This window comes from Ascaphus truei, chromosome 5 (genome assembly GCF_040206685.1).
Source record: "Ascaphus truei isolate aAscTru1 chromosome 5, aAscTru1.hap1, whole genome shotgun sequence".
NCBI lineage: Eukaryota > Metazoa > Chordata > Amphibia > Anura > Ascaphidae > Ascaphus > Ascaphus truei.
Window position 1 is genome coordinate 45,478,103 of NC_134487.1, and position 22,305 is coordinate 45,500,407.

At 39.6% G+C, this 22,305-nt stretch overlaps 1 protein-coding gene across 7 annotated transcripts in view; it reads left to right on the top strand.

Annotated features, from left to right (window-relative positions):
- GRAMD4 (GRAM domain containing 4) overlaps positions 1-12,439 on the top strand; it is a 119,456-nt gene extending 107,017 nt beyond the window's left edge. For 6 of the 7 annotated variants that reach the window (XM_075599791.1, XM_075599788.1, XM_075599793.1 and 3 more), the window contains 6 exons: positions 3,260-3,277; positions 6,095-6,242; positions 6,713-6,806; positions 8,096-8,180; positions 9,228-9,296; positions 11,814-12,439. In XM_075599791.1, the coding sequence (XP_075455906.1) occupies positions 3,260-3,277; positions 6,095-6,242; positions 6,713-6,806; positions 8,096-8,180; positions 9,228-9,296; positions 11,814-11,915 (516 nt within the window). In that variant the 3' untranslated portion in view covers positions 11,916-12,439. The remainder of the gene's footprint in view (positions 1-3,259; positions 3,278-6,094; positions 6,243-6,712; positions 6,807-8,095; positions 8,181-9,227; positions 9,297-11,813) is intronic. The other variant, XM_075599789.1, reaches the window with a different exon arrangement.
- Positions 12,440-22,305: the final 9,866 nt, after the last annotated feature.

The window sequence follows — 22,305 nt, forward strand, 5'->3', positions numbered from 1 at the left end:
CTGTTATTTGTATTATTTGTTATTTATATGATTGACACATGTATTACTACTGTGAAGCGCTATGTACATTAATGGCGCTATATTAATAAAGACATACATGCATAGCAGTGGGGGAGGCCAGAAACTGTTCTGCGGGAGAGGGAGTGCCTTATATACCAGTACCTGCAGAAGTTTCGGTCCTACTGTGCTAATGGGAGGAGCTATTGCCATTCACTGCCACTGCCATGAGTGGAGTCCAGGAAATGAAAATTATGGTAAGCTGAATAAATGGTATTTTTTCTCAACATAAAAGCAGGTAAGGCTTTATCATGAGGATTTAAATGGTGCAATTCCTTATCTTGTATCCCCCCCCATATTCCTACAAGCTCCTCCTAAACTTTCTTTGAACTTTTTTTTTTATGGTGAAGTGGAGTTAGTTTTTCTGAAAATCATTGCTTCAAATCTGATAATGTAACTACCTTCACTTAGGAGGTGGAGCAAATAAACAGTGCAGGCGGAATTCTGGGAAAATAAATGGAAACTTGCACGGTTGTGCTTATACGTGCATACAGTACAGGGTTGTGTATGTAAATGCATTCCATCTGCATTTAAAACCAAAATTGTTTAATGGTCAGTTTTATGCATTTAAATAATAATAGTAACTGGCCACTGTTTCAAATGAAGTGTTTAGCTTGCAGTTGATTTTAAAAGGCTTTGCACCATTAACCCTGCGAGTGCCGCAGTGGCACCAGAGTCCCCCAGCCTGTCTTGTACATTGTGATCAAGGTATCACTGGAAACGGATGAGGGAGAGCACACCTCTTCCATGCCCCTGTCTGCTAGATAGTGTTCAGAGCTTCACAGGAGCGCTGAGCGCGATCTCATCCTAGACAACGACCTGCAAGCCTGTGACACAGCCACTACCTCAGGGGGCCCTTGGAGTGCGTGATGTGGAGGCTACACTATAGGGCACACACGCGGCAATCCCACCCAAATATGTTTTTATTTTGTAGCATGATTGGAACTACGGTGTCATACAGATGTGAGACCCTCCATTTTCAGCTCCCGGGAACCCCTGGTTCCAGGCATACGTAGTTTTAGTTGCCAGTGCACTTCCTGTTTCTTTTTTTTTTTTTTTTTTTTTAAAGATGGTGTCATGCAATCGTATGTTCTGGCTTCCTATTGGCATTTTGTTTCCGTGGGTAACTATGGAGTTGAAGTCCTGCAGTTAAAACTTTAAGTATCTGAAGAACTATAGGGTCAACAGAGCTGAAAATAGAGCACATCAGCTACAGAAAACCCAATCGCGTTCCAATCACGTTACAAAATCAATAGAAAAAGGAAAAAAAATGAATAGAGGTGAGAAAAAAACAAAAAAGAACAGTCAGGATTGCTGCTTTGTTTTGTTTGTAAAGCTATGATTTCTCTGTTGGAGTTCGGGGAGGAAAATAGTTTTCAGGACTTGGCCATTAAGTACTGTACAGGCATACCCCGCTTTAAGTACACTCACTTTAAGTACACTCGCGAGTAAGTACATATCGCCCAATAGGCAAACGGCAGCTCACGCATGCGCCTGTCATCACGTCCTGAACAGCAATACCGGCTCCCTACCTGTACCGAAGCTGTGCGGAAGTGGGGAGACTTTAGAGCCTGTTACAAATGCGTTATTTACATCAGTTATGCACGTATATAACGATTGCAGCACAGTACATGCATCGATAAGTGGGAAAAGGTAGTGCTTCACTTTAAGTACATTTTCGCTTTACATACATGCTCTGGTCCCATTGCGTACGTTAATGCGGGGTATGCCTGTACTTGTCTCCATTAAGGGTTTTAAAGTCTCTTTATCTAGGTAGAATTATTTATCTGCTGACAAAATGAAGCCACTATTTTGACTTGTATGCTTCTACTTCAGTTGTGCTTTAAATCAGGGGTGCTCAACTCCAGTCCTCAAGACTCTTCACCCCCCCTCCCCCCAACAGGTCAGGTTTTAAGGATATCCCAGCTTCAGCACAGGTAGTTTAGTCAAAGTCAACTACCTATGCTGAAGCTGGGATATCCTTAAGACCAGACCTGTGTGGGTGTCTTGAGGACTGTAGTTGAGCACCCCTACTTCAAATGAAACTTTTTAGACTCCTTGTGGCAGTTCTATATTAGAGTTTTTGTTTTAATGCTTTAAAAGAATTAGCATTGGAATTTTCTTGTCGCTTATCCCGTATGGCTTCTGTGGAAAGACCAGGGCTGGTTTCCACTACTTGAACATATAGATATATTTCTTAATAGGGTGAGCAAATTTAGGTGCGACGAGCTAGCACGACCTGCGTATTCATCTAAAATAACTCTGAGGAACGAATGTTCCTGCATCACTTTCAGCCACTTTGTAACTCTCTGGGGATTTTATGCTAGGATAAAACCATGGAAACTACAGTTTGTTGCTCCTCGTACATTTAAAACCTCATAAATGTTTTGTTTCATTAAAGTATAATGTAGCACAAAATTGAAATAATCACAGCAATGTTTAATTAAAACTAAATGTTTGGTATCTTGTTTAATAAAACAAATTCAGAAATATTTTTGTTAATTGTTGAAAGTCTAAACCGTTATCTGGTCTCATTAGCCATCTAGTTTTAACATAAAAAAAAAATATCGTTCTCATTAGCTCAAAGTGCTTTTACTTGGGACCATACTTAAATAACATGGAGGAGCAGCAGAGGCATATTTTGATATTGCCCTTATGCTATTAAGTGCAGTTAGCGCTGCATCTGCGCTATTTCACTTTTATTAAGTAAGAGCCTATTTCTACATCTGCCGCCCCCTAACGTGTGTGGTGTGTGGTGTGTGGTGTGTGTGTGGTGTGTGAATATACCACAATGTTTAGAACAAAAGTATTTGTGTTTGTTCTCCTTTTTGTAGTAAGATTCCATCTTGTGGAGGAATTTGGGGTGGGCAGAAATACACCGTTTAGAGCAAACTCGGCACATTCATGGCCCCCTTTTGGATGTCAAAATAAGCTCAGTTGCTCATAAGGCAACTGCGACAATATATAGAGAATGCTCCTGTTATTATTATATATTATGTTATTATATATCATTATTATATTTCCCAAGATTTATTCTTACCCCTGTAGTGGAAAAAGAAGCAGGTCATTGTAATTTTCCTTACATGTTGTGTGTAATTCCTTTCACACCGTTTGTGTTGCAATGTGAAAATAATATTGTGAAAGAGACGTCACCTTTTTCTTTTGTCACTGTCACATTTGTGTTTGTTTCTTTTCCTGCTAGCTGTCAGGGCATGACAAGGTATGGATCTGAGTGGCAATTCTTTCTTTTATTTTGGCATCTTGTGTGCATAACAACTTTAATACAGCCTTTTTATTTATTTTTTATATAAATGACATCTCTGGTTAACGTTTGATCACTTCAAGATGAAAGCACGACTCTACACCTCGGTTCAGCATTAATCACCAAGCCATGTGTGTGTGATCTTCATACTGATAGCTGCATTGTGAGAATAGCACACGCACCTGTAGATGCTCAATGAGCGCTGCATAGGCTGATATGATATTGGCTCTAATGGAACACAGTCAATACACACTAAAGCTTTGCAAAGTCCCCCGAGTTCCCATTCTCATTCAGGACAAAATGAGATTTTTGAAATGACTAAATTGAAATGATGAATGTTCACCGGCTTAAATATATATATATATTTTTAATTAGATCTGTTCAATTGCTTTTCAAATTTCCACGCAACAGACTTGATATACACAGTATTATTACAAATTGCATGTTGGTTTTGTTAGGGGATAATTCATGTCTGTCTGAAGAAAGAAGATGGCAAAGTTGCAGTGATTGAGGCCGAGCCTCAATGCGTTGTGTGCTTTTTATCCAATACTGAAGTGCTCTCCTAGTGAGCTACGAAGTAAAACTGAGACATGGGCCTTATCTGCTGTCTACTGTATACAGAGCAGATTCAGACTAGCCCAGTCCAAAATTACAGAACAGTAGTGTAATAAAAACTGATGTGCATTAAAAACTGGTTAACCATAACAGCTATGCATGGCTTTAATCTGTGTATCTTGAGATTGATGCACTGATACTAACTTTTTATTTTCCTCCTGAAACGTATTACTTTTTTTTTTTAAATAAACGCCTTAGTTCTCCGAATAAATAAATACATTTGGTAACAATGGGTTAATTAATGGTTGAGTCGTGTATCTTCCCTGAACATGTTTATTTAGATAAAACCTATTAACCACGTTGAATGATATTGAATGCTGTTTTAGTACTTTTGTTATTTTTTTCCCCAAAGCAGCAGTGCATGGTATTGGTCAGAATACCATAGACCTCACATTTACACTACAATGAAGTAGAACTATAAATTATACAGAAGATGTGAATATACACGTTTATAAAATGCACACTCGTGAAATAAACACCACTTTAAAAGAAGTGGTGAGAAAAGTGGAAACAAATGTCCCACTTTAAAATGTATTTTGTGATTCAATATTGAAAGTGGCAACACTACAGAAAATGGGATATAAATGATATCAGCAGTTTGGGAATCATCTCAAATTTAAGTGTATAGAATTAACTTATATAAAGAAATTGTGTTAATGAATGTCCTAGTGTCCATTAAACAGCATGCTCCTTGGCAAAGAGAATTCATTCTCTGGAATACTATCCAAGCCTTTTAATTAACCCCTCCCCACCTTCACATACATAAGTGTCCATAATATAAAATAACCATTTTTAATATAGCCTATTAATATAGGGTCCTATTTACAGTCTCTTCCTTTACTGCCCTTTCAAGTTAAATGTTGGTTCTGGCACGAACACACCTTTATGTAAAGTAACACGGCTCAGTAAATGTGCCACTTCTTTGCAAAATATTTACATTTAATATTACAGCTCCAGCAAGCTGATCTGGGCCATGTAGTTAGCAATATAATATCATGTGGTGTTATCTGTAGGTGATTTAAAAACTGAGTAATAGAAGCACTGGGAATATGAGTACAATAGTTTGCAACAAGTATGGGCAAAGTAAGGATTACAGGCATACCCCGGTTTAAGGACACTCACTTTAAGTACACTCGCGAGTAAGTACATATCGCTCAATAGGCAAACGGCAGCTCACGCATGCGCCTGTCAGCACGTCCTGAACAGCAATACCGGCTCCCTAGCTGTACCGAAGCTGTGCGCAAGTGGGGAGACAATAGAGCATGTTACACATGTGTTATTTACATCAGTTATGCACGTATATGACGATTGCAGTACAGTACATGCATCGATAAGTGGGAAAAAGGTAGTGCTTCACTTTAAGTACATTTTCGCTTTACATACATGCTCCGGTCCCATTACGTACGTTAATGCGGGGTATGCCTGTATGTTACTTAAAGCTGCAGTTCAGTCAATATCCTGCATGTGTGTTTTTTTTAATAAATCAGTTCTGTAGTAAGAAAAAATACTTTTAGCATTTTCTGTTTTAAAAAAAACAACTTTGAAAGACCAATTTTCTTGTATTCTATTTTAATAGCCATTTGCTAAGGCACTGCCCTTTCATGTCGTGTCACAAGCCCTGGCACACCCCTTTGTCAGCCCTGCCCTCCCTCTAGCACTTGTCAGTGCAGGAATGCTCATGAATATTCATGAGCTTCCACTGACAGACAAGCAGATTATAAACAAATTCCAGCTTTTAATATGTCACCAAATTTCGACCTATCAATACATGGAGAACGAATTGACCTGCAGCTATACAGTTCTTTAGGTAATTAGAGATTGCACACATGAAACTATTGAAATAAAAAAATAAATGTAAAAAAAAAAAAAAAGACTGAACTGCAGCTTTAAAAGGGACAGCAGGAAGAGCTTCTTTACTTTTTTCTCAGGCTTACCTTTATCAGATACACACTGCATTTTGAAACTGGCAATCATAGCCTCCTCCTTGCAGCCCCAAATTCAACTCAACTTTGAGAATGAATTGTATCCAAGAACCTAGTCAATATGGTATGTCATGCACTTCTGTTGTCAATGCCTGCTGCTTTTAATTACGTCAAATGTTTTTGTTAGATTATGATCTACATACAGATGAAGTAATATATACCATGTGCTTCTTTGCAGATTCAAACAGTGTCTTCGAGAAGTAATGTGGCCTCGGGAGCTCCACAAGGAGTCAACAGAGATGAGGAGGGAGGACGCTTCCATAATACGAAAAAGAGTAGTTTCCATGAGACCTTTAATTTAGCAGAAACAGAGCGCCCTCTGTCAGGTACATGAATTATTATTATTACACCAGTACTTACTGCATGGGGGGCCCGACCGGCCAATAGTGAAGGTTAGGCTAGACTGGAAGTCAGGCACAACTTCCGAGACTGTCCCTCCTCCGTTGCCAGGTCAACACTCCCGCACCCGTAAAAGCTATTGGCAGGTCCGACTGGCACAATTTCCAAACACCCAAAGGCCTCAACAATGGTGCAGAGACACTGATGCACATTTAACCCTTCTACTGAGATGGCAACACATAGCTACCCCCAGGATCATCTAAAGGTTATTGAAGATATCAATAATTTGCCACTTCTGTAATTAGGGTTTTGTGCTCTCCAATGAAGTATAAGAAAACAGACCGTGGCTTAATGTGTGAATTAGTGGGCATCCTGCCTGGTATAGAAAGGCTTCATATATAATTTTTGTGAAGGGTTAAACCACTTCTAAACGGGGTGTATCTTTTTACGTTTGTAGCCTGCGACACTGGTTGGCGTTGCTGCTTGATTAACAGAGACCGGAAGATGCCCACCGACTATATAAGGAATGGTCTTCTTTATGTGACCGAAAAGTGAGTAGCGTTAATAAAGTTTCATGCTTGTATAAAAAAAAAACAGGATTACTTCAGCTCATACCCATGTAAGAAATGAAGCTGTAGTTGTTTTTGTTCTAAATGTCACTTTTTATGCACGAGAGGTACTTCTTTCCAGTCCTTTCTTTGTTGCACATGCACCTCTTGTGGCAGCACAATAATTTGCATGTTGTACAGGTTTTCTTCAGTGCATGGAGTATCAATACAAATTTGAAGCCATATTGATGCAAGAAGCCTCATTGTAATGTTGTGTGTCTCTCGGCATCAATTTATGAAGGCCTTTGCTTCAGTTTTTGCGCTGCGCGTGTCAGTCTGTGACTTGAGGAGTGTCAGAGGAGTTTACATGATCCTTTCATTCCACCTTTTAAACGCTGATTACAGTACCTTGTTCTCACTTCTTCGGCCCTATTTATTTCTTCCCCCATCACCCACGCCACTTGCTTCATGACACGCAGCTCTCTGAACAACGCCAACCGCCTCCCCCTGCACCTTCTATCCACTTTGCCTTCCTTATAGATGGTAGCCCTTTCGAACCCTCTTTACCAACTATTCCAATGTACAGTACAGTGTTAATGTCGATATTTTGCTACAATCTTCTGACCCAATTTTTCAGCACTGCACTAGAATATGTCATCACATTATAAATAATAATAATAATAATGATGCACACTTATGAGGAGATGTATCATGTTTGACGTTTTTGCTCTTTCACTTTTTAGCTTGTATTTTTAGTTGTTTTTTTTTTTTAAATCCACAAAGTCTTGAAACAGCGTTAACATTTCTGGCTAAGTTTGCATAATTAAACTAGGTTTAAACGCACGTTATTTAGTATGCAAAGCTCGCCACACTAGTCATGACGGGCAAAGGTCTCCAGGTATTCCGAGCAAATAGCCTCTGCTTAGATCCCTGCACAGCTGCTTCTGTTAAAAAATGGGCTGCAGAGTCCCCTTTGCAGCACGCACTTCTATTTTAGGCCTTGTTACATATGCAAATGTATTTCTGTTTACAAATATACTGTAGCTTTACTTTAATTTTCAGGAAAATGGTAGTCGTTGAGTAGAGATAATGCCTGTCGTGGTTTATGTTGAAATATGAAAAGATTTCAGGACCACATTAGTTCCATCTTAAGATGGAACGAACTAAACAAAATGTGCCTGAAAATGTGCATCTGTGAACATTTAGTAAATATGAGGTTAGTCGTTACCCAATAATTTGTTTAACCAACATTTTGTCCCTGATTTTTTTTTTTTTAAATATTATTTTTACAGTTACTTGTGCTTTGAAAGTTCAAAGTCTGGTTCGTCTAAAAGGAATAAAGTAATAAAGCTAACAGATATAACGGATATTCAGAAGGTAAGTTTTACGTTGCTCAATACAAATGGCTTCTTCATTCTTTGCTCATACGTCACAATGGAATTCCTCTTTACTTCTGTACTTCATAAAGATGATCACACTTCTGCATTTTTTAAAGAGCCGCGATTGTAACTAAACCCCGATCTGTACGACTTCACAATGTCCTGGACCATTCTTTCCTTTGTTGGGTAAGATCCCCAACTAATCCTGAACACAAGTGTCGCATAGTGTATTTTCTGTTATTGCTATAGTTGTGTGGTCAGTGTAAGGCCTTATGGCTTAAATATGAAAGCAATTATTCATATCTGGCTGTTACTTTAGTATGTCCAGTATATTGTACATTGGTGAGTGAAGCAAAAATAAGGCGCAACAAATATATTGATGAGCGTGATCAAATGCTGCCTAAATTTCCACTAAATAAAACAACCAAGTGTTCATGGCGCAAAATGAATAAATAAACAGTGCAATAAAATGTGCAAAATAACCCAGTGAATGTAAATAAACATTGATATCAGTGTTTTTTTATTTACATTCACTGTGTTATTTTGCACATTTTATTGCACTATTTATTTATTCATTTTGCACCATGAACACTTGGTTGTTTTAGTCAGAATACATTGGTAAATGCAACTTTAACTGTTTTTATTTTTTGTTTTGTCGCCGTTTCATATTTGCATAAAATATGGACCCACTTAGGATACTTTATCTCTTACCTTGCCTGCAGATTTTCTTATCGCCTCATTAATCGGTTACATGAAATAGCAACGCACAGACCCCCAGATTTACGAAACGGTGCTGTGCCATCCGAGTCGAAGAAGACTCTTTGTGGCACTGGAAGCAGTCTTCTGGCAAAGCACTGCTCCGTAAATATGACCTACAATCTTTATAGCCCAGTATCGCTGCAGCAGTAACTTTTATCGATGTAGATTGGTGGTAAGAGCTTTAAAATGTAATCACTGCTAAGTCTTTAAGGTACTTTTAAGTGCATCGTTTTTATAAACTCAGATTTATGTGATTTAACCTTTTTTTGTTTGTTTTGTTTTCCAGTACAAAGTGCTATCAGTACTGCCAGGATCTGGTATGGGTATTGCAGTTTCAACACCCTCTACACAGAAGGTACGTATCTTCCAGGTCACTATTGTATTGTATGTCTTTATTTATATAGCGCCATTAATGTACATAGCGCTTTACAGTAGTAGTACACGTGGTAATCAAATAAATAACAGATAATATAAATAACAGGTCATGGGAATAAGTGCTTCAGACTTTAAAGTAACATTAAGGAAAAGGAGTCCCTGCTCCGAGGAGCTTACAGTCTAAATTCTGAAGATGCTTACGCATAACAGCACACAGGCCTATATATGTTTCCTATTATAGTGTCTCTTGCATAACACATGTTTGTAGCTCCCATACATTTGAGGATATATGACTTTAAAAGATCACATTTTCACATGCTTCTCCGTCTTTAATATTAATAATACCGCTCAGTAGATGCTTGCTGCAGCAATGCTGCTTGAAACCTGCCACAGCCGATATGTATGAAGTTGGCCCGTTTTCACCTCCAGACAGTACAAATGGTTTCTTTTGTATCAATTTTCACTGGCTTTAAATGTAAAATATACTGAGGACACTGGGAGGGTCTGTGATGGTGCCTCGAGTGGCACTACCGCAGTTTAAAGTAGAAATCCCCCCCAGAAGCCTGTATAAATGTAACTCATATAATGTTAGTAACTTGCCACCCTGAGCATGTCCTGTTTTTGTTGTTTCTAAATGTAAAAAAAATAATTCTCTAGTTTCTGAGGTTACTATTGCTCTGGGGATGGCTTCATTTTAACCTCCCGCACACATAATATTTTAAATACGGAACAGACCATCAGATCAGATAAATAAAAGCGTTGTTTCTCTTAAATTAAGTTAAAGAATAAAATGCCCAAAAATGGCTTTCACCGCAGATTGCTGCTTCAATGATTAACCTCCATTGATTCGAAAAGGACACAGTTCTAGGTCAACTTTGTGACTTTTAATACATACTCATCTGTGGGCAGCCTATATCTTTAAGTAATTGTAATTAAAATTAATGCTTTAATCCAGAGCTTAATCCATGTAAGTGACACATAAGTATCCTACATAACGAGTGACCTGTACAGTATGTATGTATATCTTTTTGTGTAGCACCATCCATATGCCTAGTGCTTCACAGCCGTGAAAGGCACAAAAGAGATGTGAAATAATAAGAATACGCGCTTCAAACATAAAAGTAAACAGGAAAAAGTCTATGCCCAGGAGATTTTACAATCTAAGTTGTATGTAGCGAGATCATGAATTTTATTATTGAGCAAGGCACAAATATATATTGGCTAATGTCTGAATTAGTTGAAAGCCATTTTAAATAAATTGTAAAATTCCAGAGATCATTTATCTTTGTGTTACACAATATTGGCCATTTAACAAGGGGCAAACGTGAAGAAGCAAACTAGAACTACATTTAAAAGCAGTTCTATTTTAGGGAGTCACCAGTATTAATGGAATAAATATAAAACCAGGAAATGCTTTCATATTGGTATATATATATATATATATATATATATATATATATATATATATATATATATATATATACACATATATACACATATATATGCACACGCACACGCACACACATATTATGACCTATAAATATATATTATGATATGAATAATCTATAAATGATGAGAAAATATGTATGCTTTCTGTATGTAGACTCACACTACAACAGTGTAAGCATTCTATATTAAAGCCGCATTCTGCACAGGTCGCTCGTTATTATACCTGAACAGTGGGGGCACCAGAGCTCCACAGTCTCCTCACGATGTTTGGGTACTTCCGGTTCCCCTGCTCTGGCACAGGGCATATATGCCCACTGGACACAAAATGGCAGCAGGGTAAGGGCTCAGCCCAGCGGCCGATAGAAAACCTGCAACTTTCCATTGGTGACCCCCGGCCATATTTGTAGTCTGGCGACGATGTGTGTCGTTTTTTTCTTTGGTGTCTAAACCAGCCACCAAAAAAGCCTGCAAATATATGTGGAACCAGGAGGGCCCCAGACATCGTGCGACCGTGGATGAGCTCTGGGTCCAGGATGGATAAAAGATTTCCATTTGGGAAGGAACTTCTGCTTTAATTGTACAGGTCTTGCAGATATAAACCTAAGCCTTTGTCGCAGATGGCCGTGGCTGTGCGCTCCACACGAAGGACAGCCGTCTCTGGGGCAGGCCTCCGTCGGCGTGGGCGTACAAGGTGCGGTGCTTGACCGCCTTTGCCAAAAGGCAAGAATTTTGTCTTTTGGTGCGGTGGCCGAGCATTGGCCACGTCACGGCCGTTCAGCCAATGAGGGCGAACCAGCCGCATGACGTCATGACCACGCCCCCGCCACGCCTCCCTGTCGCGAGTTGCCGGAAGTCCATCAGATCGCTCTGATGCAGGGAACGAGCGCCGCCACGCACCGCAGCGCGCCCACTGGGGCCGTGGCCTAACTTTTGAATACTAGGTTTCCGTGTGAGAAGCTGATTTCTGTTTTTGTAATCCGTGATACTTGTCCTTTTTTACTTTGCTATGTTACTATGCCTCATAACACTTTCTTTTTCTCCCTTCCAGCCGCTAGTTTTTGGTGCCATGGTACATAGAGATGAAGCATTTGAAACCATTTTCAGCCAGTATGTCAAGATTACGTCTGCAGTAGCGAACAGTGATACCTAGGATCATCACCTCCTGGCTTCATAGTGTTCATTTTTTGCCTTCCTCTTTCGTAACCTATTTTGCAAAAATGTTACTGGACGGGGGGGTTATATTTTTCTGTTACAGGAAATCTGTGTTTATATATGTATGCCTTCATCATTGTTTTAAAGCAGCAGCCCTCCATGTCCTTTTCTTTCTTTTTTTTTTTTTAATATACATGGAATAGAAGTGTTCACCCTCCTGAGCACAGCAGTGCACTTTTCGTTTTTTTTTTAATAGATATTTTAATGTATGTGCATTCAAAATCCAAATTCCCATTGTGTCCAGGGCCCGATGCTTCGTATAAGGGAAGCCATCAGTGAAACCCCCTTTCAGTTAAATGTCAAATATGACAAGAGCCCAGACCAAAAACAAGGTTAGAAACTTAAACCAATTGTATGCTGCTTGCTTTCTGTTTTTAGAACTGGGAGACTCTGATGCTGTAAAACTTCGGCACAGAAACCGCATCAAAGTGCGTTCATTGTAATAAAAACCGTTCCGACGTTTGTCTATCGATGTTTAAAGCTAGGAAGAGTGTGAATGGACGGACTCTGCCACATGCGCATATTTATTGTATATCTGTATATTGTATGTAAAGATATATATATTTTTTTTTTAAACAAGTGTTAACCTCTTCAGTGACAGGGTCCAGCCACACATTGCAAAGCCTCCCTACCACGGAAGGGATTAAGTGGATGTTTGTTCTCCCGACTTACTCTGTAATTAGTTGGCTTCTTTAATTTAACCTCTTAGCTGCCAGAGGGACCTGCAAGACATTGCAGCATGAGGGTTAAAAGTGTAACAACTGCACATTTGTTTGTTGTAAAAAGAAAACACTGCAAACAACCATTCACGTGCAAAGATAAGTTTTTTTTTTTTAACAGAAAAAAAATCTCCTGTTGCGTATAGAGCACTACAGATGCAGCAACGATTCTAACACTTGCCTTTGAAAATCTGAGGCAATCTCCCAGTAATGCTGCAACATTTCTGTGACATTTCTGCAGACAGACTAATGGCCCATCTGATTAACACAGTGGGGGTCCCTGGCAGTCTCATTCAGTTTGACCCCCGCTGTGTTAATCCGATGGGCCATTAGTCTGTCTGCAGAAATGTCACAGAAATGTTGCAGCATTACTGGGGGATTTCCACAGATTTTCAAAGGCAAGTGTTCGGATACTCGTGGCTGCATCAGTATGTATGTATTCATGTGACTGCAGAACCATTACAACTACATACAAAAAGGCACCTGTTGTATGTACTCCTGAAATTCCTAAACCATGCAAAAGTCACAGGATCTCTAAAACAGAGAGAAAAAGACCAATGGAAAAAGCATTAAAAAGTGAAATCAACAGAACGTCGCTTTAAAATATAATGTCATGGAAGGCACTTTGAAAAGAGATTTCATATTCTTTGGGCAATTGCTCTAATCTCACCCAAAGCATATTTTTCAGTAGCTAAACTGTTTGCAAGATAGGCCTGCAAGGCATTAAAATCCTTCCAGTGGCAGAGCAGTGAGACATCCCGATGTGTTGCAGATCGAAAAGCCGAAAATCCAACATGTTGCACATAATAGGTACCACAGTAGTTTCTCTACTTGTGCTGGACGGAGGAACTTCTGAGCAATTCCTATGGCAGTCGCTTAACCTGTTCACTTTACCACAGGTGTGATCAACGCCAGTCTTCAAGCTTCCGCAACAGGTCAGGTTTTCAGGATATCTCTGCTTTAGCACAGGTGGCTCAATCAGTCCCTGCTTCTGCACAGGTGGCTCAATCACCTGTGCTGAAGCTGGGATATCCTGAAAACCTGTTGGGGAGGGAGGGGCTTGAGGACTGGAGTTGAGCCCCCCTGGCTTACCACACTTTCTGTTGAATACTGCAGGTACAGCTGGTCTTGCAGGACCCCCAAACATGTAGCTTTTATGTGGCAGCTGTGCAGAAATAGCATCGTGTAAATTTGCAGCCTAAAATGTTTCTATTGACTTTCTTTGGAGATCTGGAAAAAAAAGTGTGCATTTTTGTAAACATACATTATTCCCCCCAAAAATTCTATCAATCCTCTGCGGTAATCTTAATCTCTCAGGCCTGGCTGTGGTAGTAAAAAATACAAATATAAGCAGACTTTTTTTTTTTTTTTAACTTTCACATGGTAAATGAAAGTGTTACGAACACTTTAAAATGTGTTACAAAGTCACCAGAAAACATTTGGAATAAGTATATTTGACTTCTGCTTTTAACAGATCTGCCCTTTTGTTCTTGCAGATTCAGTGCAAGGCTTAAAACAGTGCACATTGCAGTGTGTTGAAGACCCCTCTGGCAGAGTTGGGGTTAATGTCATTTGTTATAGGGAACTTATTTTTGATGCTATGTTTGCTTTTTCATCCTAATTTCCATAGCTCCGTTCTAGCTAATGCTCCCCTTCATCTCTTGCTACTAGGTTTTGCTGATGGAAACGGTGAAACCTAGGACTATTGTGTGACCACTTGTTGAGCAATGATATTCAGCAAAAGACTGATTTTAAAATGTATTGGGCATGTGACACGTACATGGCATTAAAGCAGATGAGTTACTTTACCACTTTCAGGAGAGTGGGCAAGTGAGTGAACATTGGCTGCTGAAACCGTGGTGCTTCTCAGTTTCTCAGTCAATTGTCAACCTGGAGCTGTCTGCCTTATTTGCCTGGTTACCAAAAAGAGACTTTCTGCAACACGGCTTCTTTGTTTTGACAAATTGAAAGCTGGTGACCATTCTTAGAAATGCATCTTGGCACTTACAATCGGCAGTATTGCAGTATCTGCCCAACCAGCAAAAATATGTTTTATTTACATTATTAGGTGGGCCAAGGGGAGTGTACTTGCTTTCTGTATTGAAAAGCCAAGTACCAGGAATATGAACTTTTGTAGCCAGAAGCACTTATTCAACAAAAGGGCACAGTTTAGAGTTTTTCTTGTGAACTCTTTGCTGCTAACCCACTTTGCAGGACGGGTTGTGGTCTTATCAAAATTAATATTATTTTTTTTGCAGTGGAGCCCAATCTACATTGGACTAATCTGTATCAAAAATTGGCTTTATATTCCATAGTGGAAAATGTTGGCTGTAACACCAGCTTTGTTGGCTGCATATTTCTGTCAGACCTTTGCATCTGAAGCTGGCAGGCACTCCGGAAGGTGTGACCATTCCATGCCACACACAAGCCTGGTAATACTGTTGGTTAAATGGAAGTATAATCCCCAGCATAGTTGCCACAGAGTAACAATGTGCGCAGGAAGGTGTTGTAGTGTAACTGGTAACATAACAGGATAGATTCAAAGCTCTTAATAAAATAATAGCATAAAAGCTTCAAATAATGAATATCTTTGTGAAGTCTCTACATCTGTGTGAAGGTGAACGATTTCCTCACTCACATCCTGCCACTGTTTACCACGTTATGTTAGATTACGAATAAGTGTTCTAGATCACGGTCATAATTTGGTGAAGGGTTTATTATTGAATTCAAACACTGGTTTTCCTCCCACTTTTCTGTACACACACACCACACACCACACACCACACACCACACACCACACACCACACACCACACACCACACACCACACACCACACACACACCACACATACACACACACCTTTTCAAGTCAGGAAGGCCTCGAATGCATTGCAGCAGGGGACAGTTTTGCTGGCCAATCTTATACTGTGATACTCGGGACACATTGCCTGTATAGCCCAACTCAAATCAAACGCCTATTATTGGATTCTTGCTGCATATACATGCCTAAATGTGACACTCCAAACAGGAGAGGAAATTACATTTGTTTCTAATAATTCTCCTTTAAAACACAGTGACTCCGCTTTTATTACGTACACAGGTTATATTTGCTTAGCAAATGGAAGAGGACTGCTTTACATTTCCTATACAAAGCGAATCCCTCAAGCACAATATTTGGTGCAAATTAAGTGATTGTCAGGTTAAACACTGACAATCACTTAATTTGCACCAAATATTGTGCTTGAGGGATTCGCTTTGTATAGGAAATGTAAATGCAAAAGACCAATTTTATAAAAAGATTGCTTTGTTTGGTGTTTTGTGAAAATGGAAATGTATTACCCTGCTGACACATTTTCAGGCAGTACATACTGTATCTAGGCTTACAGCAATACTTAAGCATTCATGATCTGTCTTAACTTCACTGCAGCATGGGCCTGCAATATTAATCACTAGTAAATTGCAGGCCCAACTTTCAATTAAGCAGATAGTGAGGTTTGTTTTACAGCATGTGGGCATTTGTAGGTGCTCTCTTTAAGATAACAACTGCCTTCATATATTCATAATTTACTAATATTCTATTGTTACACAAATCTTTCATGCTACAGATTAGGGGGTAACGGTGTCCGATGTCATTTAATTAGAGGAGAATGCTGGGCCATAGTTGTACCTGATCAGTGTTTAGCATTTTACAAGAGAACTAAGAAACTATTGTACAATTAAAAAGTGAGTGTTAAATAGTTGCAATTAAAAAGCTTCAACCATAAGATCTTAAAAGATACAGTTTGAATAGGTTCAATGTTCTGTGCCATTGTTTTTTTACATTACAGCATTTGTTCCACATTGTTACATCGATGTAAACTTAAAGTTTATTAAATATATGTTATTTCTCCCATGGCAGGGCCATTTATTAGCAGTAATACTCCTTATTAGTCAACTTTTTAATCGTGCTGCTAATTGTGTTGGACAGTGTCTACATTACACATCTCAAGCGCAGTTATCCAAACCCTAATACCTAGGTTTTCTTAGGCATGACCGTCTTAAAGTGTGCTAACCATTTGCAGTCAAGCCAAGGAGGGTTGTCGCATATTGTGTCTGTCTGATATAGTGTAACGTCATGAACAATAATTCCATTCTATTAATTGGGAAATCTGTTTTCTATAGTAACTTTGCATTACAGATATAGCGAGACTTACCCTCCCTAGAGTAGCAAAACAAATGCAAAATACCACAGCTCTGTTGAAGGTGGCAGCTGTGGGGGTGGTATTCCCTAGTGCAGGGGTGCTCAACACCCCCACCAGGTCAGGGTTTAAGGCTATCCCAGCTTCAGTACAGGGGGCTCATTGACTAATTGAGCCTCCTGTGCTGATGCCGGGATGGATTGAGCCACCTGTACTGAAGCTGGGACTGATTGAGCCATCTGTGCTGAAGCAGGGATATCCTGAAAACCTAACCTGTTCGGCAGGGGAGGGGGGTTGAGGACTGGAAATGAGCATCCCTGCCCTATTGGACCCTCCGTATAATTAATTACCACTGCTGGGAAGATGCTGCAGGGAATTTAAGTCTGTCTACATTTCTATATTCAATGAGCACCTTAAGAGTTAATGCTTGTGCCTTGAGATAAATCATACAGATGTTACAGTCTGCAATATAGCTCAAACGGACTCAACTACTTATAGAGCAAAATATCCCATATTTGCAGAAGGGCCTTACATGACATTTAAGGCAAATAATGATAAATATATATATTTTTAGGGTGTTGACCCCGCCTGGACATTTGAAGCCCCTGCTGCACTGCAGAGGTTATTAAGCGGATTTAGGTTAGGCAGAGCAATACATTGCAGGTCTTTACTGCACAGCTTGTTTTAAATAGTTGAGGTTAGGAAGGCAGATGAATGTGTTGGTGACTCCTCTTGCATTGAGGGGAGTCTGATTTGTAAAAGTCTCCAGGCTACAAAACTTGGCAAAGCTGATACTAAAACACTGCACCAGGTTTATCCAAGGACAAAATCCCATTGCTTTTTATGGGATCTGTTTTCTTTCTGTTACCGTTTTTGCTCTAGTTTTGCACAGGAGAAAGTACAATGTAGATGTAAAGTGCACATTTATTTTGCACATATTGTTTGTTACACTTAAATTAAGTGGTACTATTTCTAGTGCTGCAAAAGTAAAGGTAATTACATTGTAATGTGTGTGTGCCTGATATTAATCCATTTGAGTGTTTTGTGACTTGTAATTGACACGTTAGGACTTTGCAAGACCCATTGTTGCAAGACGCCGAAATCGCTTACACTTTGTGTACACTGAGAGCAATACAGGCATATTTCCTAGAAGAGAACATGTGCAATTGTATTTGCAGTGCTGCATTTTAACTGTGAAATGTGAATTCTTATTTTCTGTTTTGTACTTCTGTTTGGTTTTGTCTCGTTACTGAAAGGTCCTTGTAATGTCATTTTTTTTGGTTAATTGCCGTTTTTCTCTGTTACCTTTTATTGCAGTGGATGATTTGAGTTCCCTTACAAGTGCAAGGGGAAATGAAAACAGCCCTGCCTGGTACAGGATATTTTCTTACTCTTATATTTGTAATATACATGTTGTGTTGCTTGTTTGGGTTGCTCATTATATGTCGAGGTCTGGACACGGTCCCACGGTAACTGGCTTGAAGGGACGTTTCTGTGAGAGCGTGCCCAATCAGACATGTACAAGTTTAATGAGTAACCCCCTTGTTGTCGCTAAGCAAAAACACACTGCAATTCTAAAACAACTAACTGTGAGTGATCACTGCCAACCAGCCAAAGCTTCAGACCGTAAAAGGCTGCTTATCCCAATAGAGCTAATAGCCAAAGGAGAAACCTCTATTTTAGGTAAGGGCTTTTCTTTGGCTGTTACTGTGGGTAAATGGCTGCTGGCAGCATACAAATCTGCCTTTTCAGACACAATGGCGGGTTATTCTTTAAACAGCAATAGTGCAAGTTGAGGCATGATTGCACAGAAACTCTCATGGACTTCAATGGGAGTTTTTTGGGCAGTAATGTCTGGTGCTATTGCACGTTAATGAATAACCCCTGATTTATGGTGGGCTTGTTCTGTTATGTCTAAGGTGTACTGTGGGCAGCTGGACATGTAAAGAGACTAGACTGTCATTGTGCAGTTACATATATTCCTTTTAATGGGTGGTTATATGTTCCCCTCCAACCCTTGCAAACACGGAATGCACTTTTGAAACTGGTTTCCCTGGAAAAATATGGTTTCCTTTCATACAATTGGTTTAGGGAAGTGATTTATGAAAACAACAATCCCTTTATTCCCAATAATGAGATCTGTGCTAGGGCTCTACAGGTGCAGTCTTAGATTTTCTATTGCAGCATCTTCTGGAGGTTTAAATTGGTCCAAAATATTGTCCCAGAACCAAAGAATAATGGTGATGTCATAATCTCACACATGGAGATTGGGAAGTATGTGTGTCAAGGGTGATGTCACTATTCTTAATTGGCTCACCGGCTAAGAATTACATCATCTACAGTATAAGTAGAATAAGATGTCAGTTGTCTCTGATGGAGATCCAGAAGAGAAGTCATTGTGGTCATGCTCTGGAGGCCTCGCAGTTCGTACAGTGAAACTAAACAAATCCGCATCAGTATAGTTTTTGCTGGGAGAGGGGCCTGCAACGCATTGCCCATCTGGAAGCAAAACGGTTAAATATAATTTCTGCAAATTCACACATGCTCTATAGCCACAAATATTTGAATCTTCCACAGACTGTTTCCATTAATCATAGCACAGTACCTGTATTGCAATTTCTGTTTCTGCAGCGAAATCTCCTTTTTTGTTGAAAATATGGGAGGGGCAGCAAATACCTGATTTTCTGCTTGGAAATACAAGCAAGAATTGTATATATATTTTTGACATGTGTCTGCTCTGTATAGCAAAGCTGTTAGTTTTTACTAAACTCTGTAAATGTGGGCAATTATTATTTGTAGTACTGAGATTGCGTTCGAAAGATGTTACAATTTCTATGTCTGAAGTCTGAGAGTCTATTTTTTTGAAGTTGTGAATAATTATACCTGATCAACAAAAGACTTGTAAGAATCACTGAATTAATTTGCCCTGTACAATTTTTTTAAAGAAGAATCTTTTATTGCTTAACATGAAGAAGGAAGAACGTCTTGTAAAATAAAAAAAATAATAAAATTTCATTTAAATAAACTTGTAAGAAAATGTAGTTGTTTGGTTCAATGGGATGGAAATGCTGTAACTCCATGTGGATTAAAAGTTAAAAATGCCTTCCACATCAGTATAGATTGACACAAATGTTAACCACTTTATTGCTCAATATTCTGTTGGCGTATAAAACTTGTGCAGCTATCTTCAATGTTGAAGTGGTTAACAGACACAACTTCATACAGTTTCTGTTGTCTATTAATACAGTAGGTCAGATAAAATATGTAGGGAATAGCACCCAAATAATAAAGTTTTAATTTTTTTTTTTAATGTAGCCTAGTGCCCCTGGCTATACCCTTTCCTTTGGCCCTAACACTATATAAATCCTGATAGGAACAGGCAGTGTTGGGGTTAAATTCCTGCAAAGGGCCTAGCTTGCAGTTGCAGCCTGGATAGATACAATGTTACCCTATCCAGGTGCAGGCCTACCGGCAGTTGGAGTGTCATACCTGGGAGGGTACTGACTGGATCACATGCCAGTGGTGTGATGCCTGTCAGTACCTGGACCTGCCCTGTTATGGAGCAGGGTTACAAACCCCTCCCCAGGTTTAAAAGCTGGCGCTCCATCGTCTGTCTTCCCTCCCTCTGTGGAGTGGGAGTGCTTTCACCTTGCCCCATCAGGGGGTAGGGGGTTAAGGAGGGGCACTTGGGGCATCAAGCCCCTTGGGTCTGCTCCAGGGACCATGGAGGAAAGGGAGGAGTGGAGGCTGATAATAAAAACTGGCTGCACCATCCCAGGCCTGTGTGTCTGTGGGGAGAACCCCTGTCCTTGGCAGGAGCCCTGCGGGCTAAAGGTGCTGCACCATGGAACAGAAGCTGAAGCCTGCTCTGTTGCCACTCCCCAGTACCATCGACGGGGACTCGCACCTCCTGGAGCCAGCAGGTATGCACCACAGTACACCATGTAACTATTAATCTTCCTGGGGTGTTATAAATATTTTTCATATAAATGTAAGAAATGGGGGCCTAGATAGCCACATTGGCAATCAATGTAGACCCTAAATAAATAAAAGGAATACTTACCCCTGTTATCACGAAGGCCATCCATCTCATCCTCAAGGGCACCCACTGCAAAATCCAATAAAGGCCCAATGCCCAAACAAAACAAACACCCACCACCAAACAATCCCTGCCCAATGGGCAATACAAATAAAACTACAGAATCAATGCAAAATAATCGGTGGCCTATGGCACAAAAATAATTAAAACAGAAATCTGGAAAAAAAATCCCTCTCCGTTGGCAAAAAAAAATAAAGAAGACGTTGAAAACAAAGGTCAAATAAATCCAGGCATGATGGCCTTCTTCCAATCCGATGCCATCCTGAGTAAAGGTTGATGGATCCTCCACTTGACCCGAAGCAATAGATCCTCAGTTGATAGAAGAGCAGTCTCCGGTGATTAGTTCACCGGAGTTAGGTGGTGTATTTTTTTTTTTGTGGTATATGCTGTGGTATACATTGGTAACCACTGGCATCAAACAGGTTAATGTTATTTTGATCAGAGGATTGTGTAATAATAGATATTACAGAAGCCTATGATGGCAATATGATCACGATGCAGTGTTAACGCATTAACTGTCGCATTAATTCCAGTATTGCGATTTGGTCTGAATATCGGAGCCGGTAAAATATTACAGCAATATTAATGCATACTTGGAATTGCAGGGGAAAAAAACACCAGTCAGTTTTTTTTTTTTTCTTCCACTGGGTGTGAAATGAGCTCCACTTTAACAGCATTTGTTGTATCCGGCCCTATGAGTTCTCTCCTGCCTGTTAATATCCATGGTGGATTTGCTGAATGAAGAAATGCCCTGGGAAGGATTTAAAGGTCCCATTCATCTGTAAGTGCCTTCAGTACAGCAGTATATTTTTTTAAATTCCACCTCCATTTGGGATTTCTTCACTATACAGCAAAATTGTACACTATATTATTTTTGCAGCACGGATTTCCAAATTTCCACATGCGCCGATCTTTCTGAAGACGGAGTAGAAGGCTTGCTAAAATTACCAAAGCGTTTTTTTTTTTGTTTTTTTTAAATAACATATTTCAGGTTACATATTAGAGCATCTTTGTAATACAGTTCAACCCCCTTATAACGCTGTGCTTGGGGTCCAAAGAATCGCATTGCGCTATAAGCGGATCGCGTTAGAAATAATGTACAATTGTATGCATTGTACAATAAAGTATTTAAGATGCCAATAATCGTGTTGTAACGTATTCATAAATACGAAAATTGGGAGCCACGCTTGCATCGCGTTATAAGCGGATTCGCATGTAATGGATCACGTTATAACGGGGTTGAGCTGTACTTTGTTGGATAACAAAAATCTGTCTCAGTTCAGCCTATAAAAAATTTGGTAGCGTCCATAGAAATAGTCTTCTCTACAAACAGA